Source organism: Euprymna scolopes, chromosome 23, assembly GCF_053919585.1.
Source record: "Euprymna scolopes isolate OS-2025 chromosome 23, ASM5391958v1, whole genome shotgun sequence".
Lineage (NCBI taxonomy): Eukaryota > Metazoa > Mollusca > Cephalopoda > Sepiida > Sepiolidae > Euprymna > Euprymna scolopes.
Window position 1 is genome coordinate 10,752,550 of NC_136504.1, and position 15,498 is coordinate 10,768,047.

At 31.9% G+C, this 15,498-nt stretch overlaps 1 protein-coding gene across 2 annotated transcripts in view; it reads left to right on the forward strand.

Moving 5' to 3' along the window:
• Positions 1 to 15,498, forward strand: part of LOC145245745 (proline-serine-threonine phosphatase-interacting protein 1-like) — a 204,257-nt gene that overhangs the window by 171,249 nt on the left and 17,510 nt on the right. For both annotated transcript variants that reach the window (XM_080107344.1, XM_080107343.1), the window contains exons 9-11: positions 1,001 to 1,099; positions 3,440 to 3,536; positions 8,999 to 9,124. In XM_080107344.1, coding sequence (XP_079963470.1) covers positions 1,001 to 1,099; positions 3,440 to 3,536; positions 8,999 to 9,124 — 322 coding nt within the window. The remainder of the gene's footprint in view (positions 1 to 1,000; positions 1,100 to 3,439; positions 3,537 to 8,998; positions 9,125 to 15,498) is intronic.

The following is a 15,498-nucleotide window of genomic DNA, read 5'->3' on the forward strand; positions in this document are numbered from 1 at the left end:
TCAGTGTAAGGCAAGAATTTGTACGCTGTTGCTTTATCCTCCGGCTTTTTCACCCCGACTGTGTAGGGAGAAGGGAGTTGACAGTGGTCAAGTGGTTAACGACACGGACTGACGACCTCGGTGTCCCAGGTTCGAATCCAGTTTGTTCCACAAAAATCACTTTCACTTAAGATGTTGTCAACCTTCACGTGATCCCTCCTGTAATCCCCCAATGTATTTCTAGAAAGAATCCTGACTAGAAAAACATTGAGGAAACCAATGCTAATAATAGAATCTTCGGATTCATACAATTTGATGATGAATGGAGAGAAACCATCATTTGATTACAATAAACATAAAATACATTTTTTTAAAATAACATTTCTGTTATAATTTGAAATCTGTTTTTTTTTTCAAGCTGGGGATGGGGCATCCTATCAAATGTCAAAGATTCATCTGATTCCTCAGATATTTCAATTGAGGGATCTTTTTAAGATTCTGACCATCTCTTTAAGTGCTATTGTTTAAATCCCTCTTGCACTTGGTTCACCGAGTATATTTGCAAGATAGTTTTTGAAATTCTTTTTCATGAGTCCAATTGCTCCTAAAATAACTGGAATGGTAGAGATCTTTGTAAGATTCCTGTTTCTTTTCATATCAGACATAAAACTTTAGTATTTCGTTATCTTTTACCTTTCAGCTCTTTTTAACCCAGCATTATTGGGGGACACTAACTTCTACTAAGGTTGCTTCTTTCTCCTTCTTGCCCCATATCACTATGTTAGGTTTTATGGCTCTGTTTTCTAGTTACGTACCTGTAGGAACTGCACCATCATGGTGTATGACTTATTTCCAACTGTTCTTTCTGATAAACATGTTCCTAGGACTTGCTGCTGTGTTTGATATTCAATTTTTTACGTAACGTCAAGTTATTTACGCACGATCAAACTTTAATTAATAATTATTTTCAAAGATTTTAGTTTTGAACGTCTATTATAAAATTTGATTGTAATTTTCACAGACTTTCCAAAGAGATGAAGAGGAGAGAATACATTTTGAACGAGAATTATTATGGATTGTGTGCAACGCAAGATCTCAAGCCTGTGTTGAAGACGACAAGGTAACTATGATTAGTTTATCCAATATATATCTGTGACTTCATTATACAACTAGTTAACCAACCTGGCATTGAACATACATTTTCTTTCAGGTGTTTATATCGTGAAAATTATGGAAATAATATTACAAAAGATAATTGCAATATTTGAAATATATACATAAGATATTAAAAACACAACAAATATATTTTCAAATATTGTACTGATATTTTATTTCTTCAAATCAATCATCCTGAGGAAGTCTTGAAATGAAAATGAAACGTTGATGAACATATAATTTTGATTTGTTTCCTTTTCATCTCTCCATACATATAATTTTTCTCCTATTCCCTATACAATTTCTCCCCCCCCCCATCGCTATTAATTTATGGTCTTTTGACCACGTTCTTAAACGATGTTTTTTCCCCCGTTGCCAACGTTAATCTTGAAAAGGGTTGGCTGAAAGACGTCTTGATAGGGTTTTTTTTTTTCTGCCCCACCCCTTATTTATCCCTTTTATCTAATTTATGCTTAGGAGAAATATATTTTAGAAGTGTATTTTGGTTTTCTTTTCGAAAGTTTATTTTTAATGGTTTATGTTTAAACTATAGATAAAAAAACCTCTAAACCCTCAGCAATTAACTATGACACTACATTCGGTGTTCTTCAAAAGTGATATATATATATATATATATATATATATATATATATATATATATATATATATGTTTTAATGTATAATATCGTGCAAATCATTTCAAGTAATAAACAAAATGAAGTTACGTTTACAGCTTCAGAACATATATACTGGTTGGTTGCATCCCAATGACCAAGGAGAGCATCAGTTCACAATTATATGTAGTTTTTTTTTAATTTTATATTTCGGTGAATGGCTATATTCTTTTCTTTATTATACAATTGTCAACATTCATCCACTTTTGAGTATGGAATAAAAAAAACTGACGATCTTGGTTCTGCTGGTTAAATCTAAAATGGTTTGAGAATCTTCCAACATGGTGTCAGATTTTTTTTGCGGGGGTCGGGGGGGGGGGTTCTCTGCCATTTTTCAAGTGAGTTTTTCATGTTTCTGCCTTGCATTCTTCTCATCTTTCTTTATCACTTTTCTCCCTTTTTGTTCTGTTTCAATGTGTCAATATTTTTCATATTTTGCCTATTTTTTTTTTTATTAATATTTGATTGTCTCTGAAGAGCAACAAAATATACTAAAGACAATATTTTTCATTACATGTTACTAAACGTGCGTAAGATAGGGAAAAAATGTAGGTATTATATACTGTCCCTATGGATAAGGCTCTTAATTCACAGTAGCCTCTTTACATCTCAGTGGCAATGGCAATATGCTATGTTTAGGGTAAATAAAAATATATATATATATATATATATATATATATATATATATATATATATATATATATATATATATATATATTAGTGGCCTGGCCTTGGTTTCATACATAAAATAAATTTCACACTGTATAAGGATTATTTGATGCTGAAGATATTCATAATCGTACCTTATTTCCAAAAAAGGGGAGATATAACATATGAAAAATATTTTGAATGAAGTAACCCCTTGCTGTTATTTCAAATTATTTAAAACCATAGAAGCAAGTTTTAGTCTCCCCTCCAGCAAGACCAGAGGTTTTGTGAAAGTATATATATATATATATATATATATTCAGAACATAAGAGATGATATAATTATTTTCACAGTCAAGCAATGTCACAGCTAAACAGTTGAGCTGCGACGTTGCTTAACTGTGAAAATGATTATATATATATATATATATATATATATAAAAGGAACTCTCCATCAATTTCGATTTGTTCGGAAATCCACACAGATGATTTGTTTATAGTGGTGAAGGCTTTGTGTAGAACCAATCACGCTTTTGAAATTACTGTTAATCTTCCTCAGTGCAAATGACTGCCACAAGACAGAGCATACAGTTGACCACAGGTTTTTACATTAGAGTTTTCCTTCTCCTAGATGCATGTCTTAACGAAGACTGGAGATTCATCTCTCCGAGTGAATTCATGCGCCCCCAGATACCAACCTAGAATTTTTTATGACTCGACATGGTACATACAATTTCTAGCCTTCCCAAAAGGTCACCCATCTGGTACTGGCCAGGCTCATCGGTGAATTGGTGTGTCAACATGATTGTGCTATATATATATATATATATATATATATATATATATATATATATATATATAAAAGGCATCTGCTGTAGACCCAGAAACTCATAAATGGATTTCAACCAAAATGATTATTTCAAAATGGCATTCATCGATATGTTATCTACTAATGCTTGTGTTTCCTTCTTTTGTTCTTAAAGGCCTATGAAAATATACGCAAACAGTTAGAGTTATGTGACATCCAGGAAGACATCAGTGATTTCATTAACAATAATTGCACAGGACATATCAGACCAGGTAGGTTTTTTTTTTTTACGGCATTTTATAGTTATGGCGGAAATATTTTGTATGTTAAAAAAAACAGAGAATGATAACAGATCATGAATTCAACTCCAAATTCAGAAATTACAGGGTGGAACGATAAATTTGTCGCAATAGAAAAGATGACATGATTCCATTTCCGTTTGATAAGAACACGTTTTCTGTTTTTGTTGCAGACTATCTACTAGTTGGTCAGTTGTGTACAAATCCCAAGAGCCTTCTATTATGTCTGAAAGTGACACAATGTTCAACAAACAAGATTGGAGATGTGCCACTGTACAACTCATGCTCTCTACTTATCCAAGTTATAACAACAGGATCATTGCCAGCATCCTTAAAATGCATCACTGGATTGACATGAATAATAAGGATGTGTCCAGGATGACTAAAACAAAATTTCTGGCCATGGTTATGATCTTTGGTGTGGTTTCATGTGAAGGCCACATCATACCCCCTCACATCTTTGAAGTCGGCTTGAAAGTCAACACCAAAGTGTAACTGGATGTGTTCTTCAGATTTCGTCAACCAGGTGGCCACTGGCAGACCCTGGTTGTGGCAGCAGGACCTGGTGCCAGCCCACAAGTCCAAATAAACCCAGGCTTGGCTTCAGATGGATTGCTATGACTTTGTACCTTTCTCTCATTGTCCTTCCCCCTTCTCTTAACCTGAACCTGCTGGACTACTTTGTTTTGTCATATGTCGAGAACATAACCAACATGACCTCTCACAACATCAAAACCAGCCTGAGCATTGCCATCTCCTCAGTAATCGCTAAGTTCCCGATGATGCTTGTGGAAAAGGCATCTCCAGCTCTGGACTCATATCGAGGCATTTATTGAGGCTGAAGGCAGCTACATTAAATAGATGTCAGCTCTACTAGATAATTAAGTTACCTGGATTGAGTTTTTCAATAAAAGTTTTAAAATAAAACTGCAGTGTTGTTTTCTTTGGGGCGACAATTTTATCATTCCACCCACTACAATTTCTGACGATCACGTGAGTGCATGGAACCATGGTTATTATAAATAAAAAACAACTTATTTTGCATATGTTGAAATAATTCTTGGATATTAGCACAAATCAAGCTTACAAAAACTGATTGAGATAGTTTATAGAGAGGTTTAACATTTACCATGCGAATGGTTTTGAGGGAGCAAAAAAATATTATGATATTTTTATTGGGTCAATTTGAAAGATTTAAATACAAATGTTTCACAAAAATCATTATCTTGATGTATAATCTATATATTAATACGATAGCTTGTGTGTTATTTTATGTGTCATGCTTACATCTGAGTCTCTTCTAATAAATGATTTTACTAAGAATTCTTCATAAGTTTTGGTTTTGATTATAATAACTTATGGCACTCAAATTATATATATATATATATATATATATATATATAGCAATGAAATCAAAAGGATGTAGTGTTTACCTGATATACGCAATGGTAAACTTCAAATACCCGTATTTATAAATAAACTTCAAATACCCGTATTTATAAATAGAAAATTTAATTCCAACCGAATAAAAAAGCTCAATACGTAATAGAGAGTAGAGCTTATTATAAGAGAAAGAAAATTAAAACTGTAAGTTGAACTTTACAATCAAAATGTATTGTTCGACTGAATACTCCAAAAACAATTTACACTGTCCTCTGATGAGGAGATTAGTAAGAACAGAATTCCTTGAAACTCCGCGTAACAAGGACTTTGTAAATTGTGTTTTAGAATATTAAGTCGAACAATAAATTTTAATTGTAAATTTCAACTTACAGTTTTAATTTTCATTCATCTAATATATATGTATATATATATATATATATATATATATATATAAAGAGAGAGAGAGAGAGAGAGAAAATAAAAAGGAACAAACCGTATTATGTGTTCATCAACGTTTTGTCTTTATTTCGAGACTTCCTCTGGATGAAACTCATGAAATTCATCCAAAGGAAGTCTCGAAATAAAAACGAAACGTTGATGAACACATAATACGGTTTGTTCCTTTTTACTTTCTCTATTTTGTCGGAATACTATTTCCATTATTTTCATCATATAAAACCGAAAAGGAAATAGAACTTATAATATGAACAAATGATTAATAAAACATCTTGAAAAACATCTTGAAAAAGAGTTAAAACATATTTAAATATATATATATATATATATATATATATATTAATGAAATCTAAAGGATGTAGTGTTTATCTGATATACGCAATGATAAACTTCAAACTAATATAAATATAATAGCAATAGTATAAATAGAAAATTTAATCTCAATCGAATAAAAAAGCTCAATACGCAATAGAGAGTAGAGCTTATTATAAGAGAAAGAAAATTGAAACTGTAAGTTGAACTTTACAATCAAAATTTATTGTTCGACTGAATACTCAAAAAAAACAATTTGCAGTCTTTATTCTATGGAGTTTCAAAGAATGCTATTCTTGCTATTCTTCTCATCAGAGGACAGAAAGAAATCAGCAAATTATATATTATGTGCTTTTTTTGTTTTTATGTTTTTACATATCAAACATTTTTTCACTTGTTTTTCTTGGCAATTTCTGACTATAATAAATTGCGGTTTCACTTAATGTTATAAACAGCAAATTCTAGCACTGCTACAAATATAATTTGCTGATTTCTTTTTGTCTTCTGATGAGAAGAATAGCATTCTTTGAAACTCCATAGAATAAGGATTTTGTCAATTGTTTTTTAGAGTATTCAGTCGAACTATAAATTTTGATGGTAAAGTTCAACTTACAATTTTTACTTTTCTTTCTCTTATATATATATATATGTGTGTGTGTATGTGTGTGTGTGTGTGTATATATATGATGATTGCAACGTCTTGTCAGACGAGTGCCACTCCCTCAGACACATTATAAGCATGTACTTACATATGAATACATGAGCCCTAACATGACTTTTTATTTTATTTTATTTTTTTAGTGGTACCGGCGAATTCACACACTCAAGCAGACGTGACACTGAAGACGGTCATTGCTATATATACATATATATACGTACACGCATACACACACATACACACACACATATATCCATATACATAGACACATATATACATAGATATACAATACATAATACATATACATACACACATGCATACATACTCAAATACATACACATATATACACACACATATACAAATACAAACACACATATACATACATATACACATACAAATATGTACACATATGCACATATACATACACATACATATACATACATATCTATCCATTTATACACAAATATACACAGATGCATAGATACATATACATACACAAACAAACATATATATATACATATATACATACATATACACATAGATATATATACATATACATACACAAGTACATATATAAACATACGTACACATATACATACATACACACATACATACATACACACACACACACACACACGAATACATATAATGATAGCAGATCAATTATTACATGCTTCCAGTATTTCAAGCCTTCACGCGTCACAACTTTTCCATTGCTATAGGACTATTTTATAGACAAATGCCTGAGGGAGTATTTATACAAAGATGATGTTACAGAGATTTAGCTTTGTATCTCTCTCTCGGTTCAAAATGTTGAGGTCAAGCAACAGCCAAAAGCAAGATAGCCAGCAAGTTAAACTGCAGACCAGCTTAATGCAGGTACTGGTCTCTCGCTTTATGGTTTTTTAAATCAGATTTGCTTCTCTTAGAGGGGTTGCTTTCACCACGGCTTACGAGAGCCCTCTCCACCCCACATACACATGGAAATAAACACATGCATGTACACACATATGCAAACATACACGCAGAGGCACACATAAGCATGTACTTACATATGAATACACACATGTACACATGCACATACATGTAAAATACTCATGAAGGAGCGTTCCAAAAGTCATATCAGTTCCAAAAGTCATATCAATGATCAGGATGAAGGTGATGGGTAAAATTCAATGAGTTTGACAAAAAAAAAAAAAATACATAGAATCGGACGAAAAATCCAAATGAACAGAACCATGTTTCAAACGGCTGGAGTTTTTTTTTTTTTTTTTTAAATAAAATGTTTGTACATAAAAACTCATGTCCTGAAGGCAGACAAAGATGACGAACTTCACACATTATTTACAATCAAAAATACATAGAATCAGACGAAAAATCCAAATGAACAGAACCATGTTTCAAACAGCTGGAGTGTATATATATATATATACATATATTTTTTCATAACATTAACTTTATAATATGAAATCTGCAAGAATTAAAATATCATATTTAAGCATACTTTACGACCCAGGCATCCCTGTTAGCTTAAATAAATACGTTTTAACAAAAGAGCTACAATAATATCAGATCGTCTCCATTTACGCTGAACATCTACAGAATCCCAACATCGATTTATTGCATATGAATGAGTTCGCTATGGAATTTCTACAAATCCCACTAGTCTATATAAATATAACAGTAGATGTATGTATGTGTGTGTTTGTGTGAAAATATTAGTATTTTATTTATTCATCTATTTTTTCTTCCATTGCCGTGCGTTGTGATTGACTGATCAGTGTCTTACGTCAGATTACAGCATTTTTTGTAAATGCACAGACAATTCCAACGATAACAGTCCTTATTCTGCATAAGTACCAAAAAGATAAATAATTCCATTTCCAGTACACCAAAATTCTGATGAGAAAAAATGGACTGTATTTTTTAAATTTAACGTATTAATATATTAAAATATTTTATACTGAATTCAAGAAGATATATTTATTAGATACATTTTTGTTCATCTTTTTTTCTGGTACCTTTTGGTTTTGGAATTTTTGTGAGTTTTCTTTTAGAAATGTTCTTTCAGTTTTATTTGTGAATTTTGGATGAGAATTTACATGATTTTTTTTTTTCATAAATTAATGACTTCTCATGACTTTTTCAGTAACATTTCTTGGCAAGCTTCTTCAACTTCATCAAAAAACTCAAATCAGTAACTCTCCATGCAAAGTCATATAACATTATAAAAACCAGCAACAAGAAGGAAGGATTGAACAATCTGGAAATTCTGCCGATTCCACCTTATGCTCCAAACGTTGCTCCATCTGACTACAATCTCTTTCAATTATTGTAATACGTGATGAAAAGTCACGTATTTAAGTCTTTTAATGAAGTTGAAGAAAACTATATAGAATTTTTCGATTTAAAGTGTAAAGAATGGTACTTTGATTAAATCTGGTCATTGGTAGAAGTTCGTAGACAATAATGGTCTTGATTTTTAAAAATTGTTGTCTCTGAATAAAGTCTTACATGATAATCCATTATTCAAACACATTGCTCAAATGTTTTCTCCAACCTAAAAGTTATAAAAACACAACCATCTGAATTATTTCCTTCTCATGTTTGTTCTCAAATTCTTCAGCTCCGATCTTATACAATGAATATGATGAAAGCCGAAAGAAAACAAATCGGCCTCCTGGTGCATCTCACAATGGAATGCGACAACAAAGAACAGCAGTGCCACAATCAGACGATATGAATTCAAGCAGTAAGTATTTCCTTGGTTTTTTATATCTTTCTCGTCCATATTATTTCAATTCTTCAAACTACTATTCTGATCTTGAGGGTTATTTTTACAATGTTTCGGTTGATGTAACCTCCGACCTTCTTCAGGTTTATCTATCTGCAAGGACCCATGGTGCAGTGGAGAGAGTACTTGGTAAAATTCAGTTGTAAAAGGTTCACTCCTCAGTGGTGCGATGCAAATTACAATTGCAAATTGCTTATAATTTCATGGCTTACAGAACAAGAACATGCTATCACTGTGGATCAAATAAAGGGTCCCGTTCAAAATTCAGTTTTACTGTAAGGTTCGATGGGATATACCTGAAAAACATTGCGAAAATGACACTGAAGATGAAAACAGTAGTCCCAAGAATTAAAATAATATTAATTCTCATCTCAAAAATATTCAAAACCGTAACAAATGCTTTCACGCTGATATTTTCAAACTAGACTCAAAACCTTATAAACTGCAAGTGCTCGACTGAACTCCAATCTATGGTTCTACCTTACCAAACTTCACAACAAATTTCAACCACTATATACGATTTCGCCCACTCTGTGCCTAAATATGGCAGCATTATTTTATTTTCATAACACAACAATTTAAAATAATTTAAAATACTTACAACGATCCTTTCTTACTTATCATTTGCCTTACTAACTCTTATCCTCCAGTGTTTTTTAGCCTTGATAAATGATGACTTATTAGTAAAAATAGTATGTGGATCAAACCAAGATCTATATATGATCAAGGATAGATAGTGATAATAAATTTAAAGAAAAATGCCTGCATAATACTAAAATATAAATCTATATAAATAAAACAGTAGATTTATGTGTGTGTGTAAATATCTAACAGGTAAACTCTTAAACTACTGGTCACATAACACTGAAATTCTCAGAAAATAATATTCATGCAGCAAAAATGGTTTATAGTGAGTAACATCTTTGTTTACATGCATGGATAACGCGTACAGATATCAGCAAATTGACATGCAAATTATTCATTCAAACAAGCCACCATGTTTGTATTTGTGCCTAGACGCGAATTCAATTCATTCATACACATTGTTTACTATTAAGCCTTTGTATTTATGTAGTAATCAGGAAAAACTGCAGAGTCATACAGCAACATTTCTTTTTACATTATGGTGTGGGTGGGCACGACGTGAAATTATCATTGCATGCATTGCCGACAGTTTTGATAATTTATTATTCAAGTAGGGAGAAATGAAAGGCAGATCGGGAGTAACTTCCAGTAATGACATCATTTCACTTCAAATTATAGTGTAAAGTGAAGGACAACTTGAGATTATCATCACATGGATTGGTGAGTGTTTAAATAAGACAATCCACCAAGACATTATCTCCCCCTTTTTATTTGTGTAGGAGGAGGTGGGTAGGCAGGGGGGTACTGTCCAGTAATGATGTCATTTCTCTTATAGATGGTGTACAAGTGGGGGATAATTTGAGATTATCCTCACATGGATTGGTGAGTGTTTAAATGAGACAATCTTCCCAGACAGTATCTCCTCCTCTTTATTCGAGTAAGGGTGGGGTGATCGGCTGGGGGTACCTTCCAGTAATAACATCATTCCTCTTCAAATTATGGTGTAGAGTGGGGAAAAAACTTGAGATTATCTTTACAATGATTGGTGAAGGTTTTAATGAGACCATCTTCTCAGACATTATCTTCTTGTGTTTATTTGAATGGGTTGGGGGTGACAGGAAGTGGGTTTCTTCCGGTGATGACGTCATTCCTCTTCAAATTATGGTGTAAAGATTATCCTCACATGGATTGGTGAGTGTTTAAATGAGACAATCCTCCCAGATATTATCTCCTCCTCTTTATTCATGTAAGGGTGTGATAAGCAGGGAGGTACCTTCTGGTGATGACGTCATCCCTTTTAAATATGGTGTAAAGTGGAGGGCAACTTGAGATTATCATCACATAAATTGGTGAGTGTATAAATGAGGCAATCCTCCCAGATATTATCTCCTCCTATCCATGAGTGTAGAGGGGGTGATAGGCAGGGTGTGCTTTCCGGTGATGACGTCATTCGTCTTCACATTATGGTGTAAAGTGAAGGACAACTTGAGATTATCATCACATGGATTGGTGAGTGTTTAAATAAGACAATTCCCCAGATATTATTTCCTCCGAGTAGGGGGGGGGGTTAAGGAAGGGAGGTACCTTCTGGTGATGACGTCACTCCTCTTCACATTATAGTGTATAGTGGGGAACAACATGAAATTATCCTCACATGGATTGGTAAGTTTTTAAATGAGACAATCCTCCCAGATATTATCTCCTCCTGTTTACTAGAGTAGGTGCGGTAACTTCGGGTTATGACGTCATTACTCTTTAAATTATGTTAAGTAGGGGGCAACTTGAGATTATCATCACATAGATTGGCAAGTGTTTAAATAAGACAATCCTCTCAGACATGAAAAATTTGCTATCCCATTTTGTAAAGAACCTCAACATCTATTAAACTGTAGGAGAGAAATAGCAAATAACTGTGTGCACAGGATAAACTTTACTCTAGGATAGCGATACAAAATAATCTGAAAATTGACAATAACAATAGAAAATAAATAGAATAAATAAATAAATAAAACAAAAATAAAATAAGCATTCACATTCATAAATGAATAATAATAAGAAGAAATAAATACATATATAAACTAGCATAATATCTGAAATATGGACTAAAACACAAAATAACATATCTAACTATTAGAGTGAAGTAATTACTTGATTGAAAGTAGGTCAGCTTACTACAACAAAGGATATCTGCCCTTCCCACAAAACACACAAAGGAAAGGGGTGAACCTGAGGTCAACTATTCCTTTGTTCTGTAAGTGCCCACCCATTGGCTGATTAGGATAGGCACAGCAGCAACTAGGAAGTTGATTGGCTAACTAGAAAATTCAATAGCATATAAAAATGCTCACAAACCACAACTTTTCACATAAGCCTGACGAATTTACGAGAATGAAATGCTGAATATTCTGTGTAGCTTAATTGCCATATATATTATTACCTACCTATGTATTGAGCACTATTGAAGTACTGAAAATTTACACATAAATCTATAGCTTTGTATATTAATTTATGTGACTAAATGAAGTATATATACAGGGTGACCAAAAAAAAACGGGACCCAACTCTAATTAAGTCCCGTTTCTTAGTGTTCTGTCCGAATGAAATAAAACTTTGGTCATAACTAGTTTATTATATTCAAAACATCACATCAAAACACTAGGGTCTTTGGCCTTTTTTTCTCTGTTGACTGTAAAATGCTCAGAAAAACAATTGAATGTCCTTTGTTTTTTTGGGGGTCACCCTATATACATACATATATATATATATATATATATATATATATATATAAGGAGTAATATTTGATTAAAAAACGGGGGGGGGGAAAGTGCTCAATACGTCGGTAGAGCTAAATATGTTTTTGTTATTTCAACCTCGGGGATTTTGCTTTAATCATTACAAGTTGTTCCAATAGACAGGACAATAATATTATCCTGGCGATCTCTTCCTGGTTTGGCTTAGATTGTCTGAAGAGATTGGCAGGATATATATATATATATATATATATATATATATATATATATATATATATATATATAATTATTCAGAATAATAAAATACAATAAATCTACTGGTGTGCAAATCCAGTGATTATTAGAAATTTTATTGTATGCAAGAATACAGTAAAATATATTGCCTTAGATTTAGCATGCACTTTCGATTTGAAGTTCAATATACTTTTCTTTTTTTTTTTTTTTCCTTTTTTTTTTTTTTTTTGCTACATCAATATCCAAATTCCCTTATTCTATGTAGCTTTAATTTAATTTAATTTTCTATGTTTATTACCTTTAGGAAATTAGATGCAAACCTTTTATAATATTTGCTAATATTTTCCTGCAAGATGTATAAACATTGAAAACTCATGGGTTAAGGAAATATATTTTACTATATTCTTTGTTTAGCATACAATAAAATTTCTATATTTGAAATTTAACTTTTTACAAATAACAAATTTTAAATTCTTAAATTATGATATATATATATATATATATATATATATATATATATATATATACTAGCAAAAGTACCCGTCGTTGACTGGGTTCAAAAACAGCCTACAGAAAATGGACTCTGATATATGAAAGTATGATAGGTTATGAAAAGGAAGGGTTGTAAAGAGATATCTTCGAATTTGGGGATATCAAAACCAAAGCAAAATATGATGAAAGTAAAAATAAAATAGATAAACCCCATAATTTATTATACCATACCTGTTCACACTGAAACACTTATCACAATATTCTGCGGATCTATATTAAAAACCTTGTTAAACTTTGTGACATATTTCCATTCTATGGAGGTTAGGTACAAACGAACACCCCATAATTTTATTATACCATATTTCTTCAAACTGAAACATAATTACCAAAGTATACTTACGGAGATAGATATGAAAAGTCTTTATTAAAGTTTGTGCCTATTTCCATTCTATGGAGGCCAGGCGCGAACGCAGACCCCACAATTTTATTATACCATTCCTATTTAAGTTAAAACATACTTATCAAAGTATTCTTAGGTACAGCTATATCAAAAACACTTGTAAACGTTTTTTTTTTATTTTTAATGTTTTTTATTTCCATACTTTGTAGACCAGGCGCGTACGCAAACCCCACAATTTTAATGAACCACCGTTCTGCCAGATCAAATATACCCATTCCTGTGTCTCTATACATCTATCATTATATGTAATCAGTTTTTTAAAATAGTCAACCATATAGGAGCCTATTCGTGACCAGACACACACACACAAACACACACACACACACACGCAAACACACAAACACACACACACACACACACGCAAACACACAAACACACACACACACACAAACACACACACACACGAACACACACACACACACGAACACACACACACACACACACACACACACAAACACACACACACGCACAAACACACACACACAAACACACACACGCAAACACACACACGCACAAACACACACACGCAAACACACACACACACACACACACACACACACACACACACACACACACACACAGACATTCAGCTTTATATTATATATATATTGAAAAAACTATACTTTTAGTGCCTTTAAAAGCATATGTAGTTTTTACCATGATTTAGATGAAATACTATTTTTTGTTAGTGTGCTCAAACTTTGCGATTTGATAAACTTTTATTTTGTTTCGTATGGCATGATGTAACAAGTTGACTTTTTCTTTTTTTTTTTTTTTCAAAGTATAAAATGTGTCATCCAAAAAGTATCATTACTTACACATGTGTCATAGGTTCACGATGAGTATCTGGAGACTGAAGTATTTAAATGTATTCTAGCTGTGAACTCTATTGCAACAAAAAAAAAGGAATTTCAAAGCGTATATGGAACGAGAAAAATACCTGCTCCTGGATGGGTCTATCCTATGTGAATAATCAATGCTTATTTACAATTGCATCAAAAAGACGATAAAGTTCAACTGTAAAAGCATTCATTGTTTTTTTTTAACCAACTTTGAACTTTTTTCACATGAACAAACATTTCATAAAACACAATTTATTTTGAACTAACGAAGATAAATTCATTTTATTTTAGCAATTGTGGTCCACCGTATTTTAAAACATCAACCATCAGTAAAAATTTGTTTCAATATACAGGGTGTTTCAAAAGTCTTGGGAACATTACTAGTTATTAAAAATCGTTATGTCCCAAGATTTTTGAAACACCCTGTATATTAAAATCTCTGAAAATACATTTGATTTTGAAATAAACAATTCGATTTTTCCAATTTTCAATTTGATAAATATAATTCAAATTTTAAAATTAAATTTAATTAACATTATTTTTTAATTTTATTTTAATAGAGCGACATCATATTTAGAAAATGTTTGGAATATTGGTAAAATTGCTATAATCTTTTATTTGGAAAATTTAAAGATAAATAAGATTATTTCTCTTTTTCATTTAATAAGGCTTTTACAGTGTGCATATTAATTAGTGTGTTTTAGCTTGACAGTTAGTCGTCCGAGTAGGGTTCGAGGTTCAAATCATGTGACAATCTGAACAATTGTATATAACCACACTGATGATTCTTAATGAAGCTGAAACATATATGTATGTATTTTTAAAAAATAATCATTATATATCTATATCTATCTATGTATATATATATATATATATATATGTGTGTGTGTGTGTGTGCATGTAAATAACTTTGTGTGTGTGTGTGTGCATGGAATAATCTCTACCAAACTGCTCTGTCAATTTTGGGTC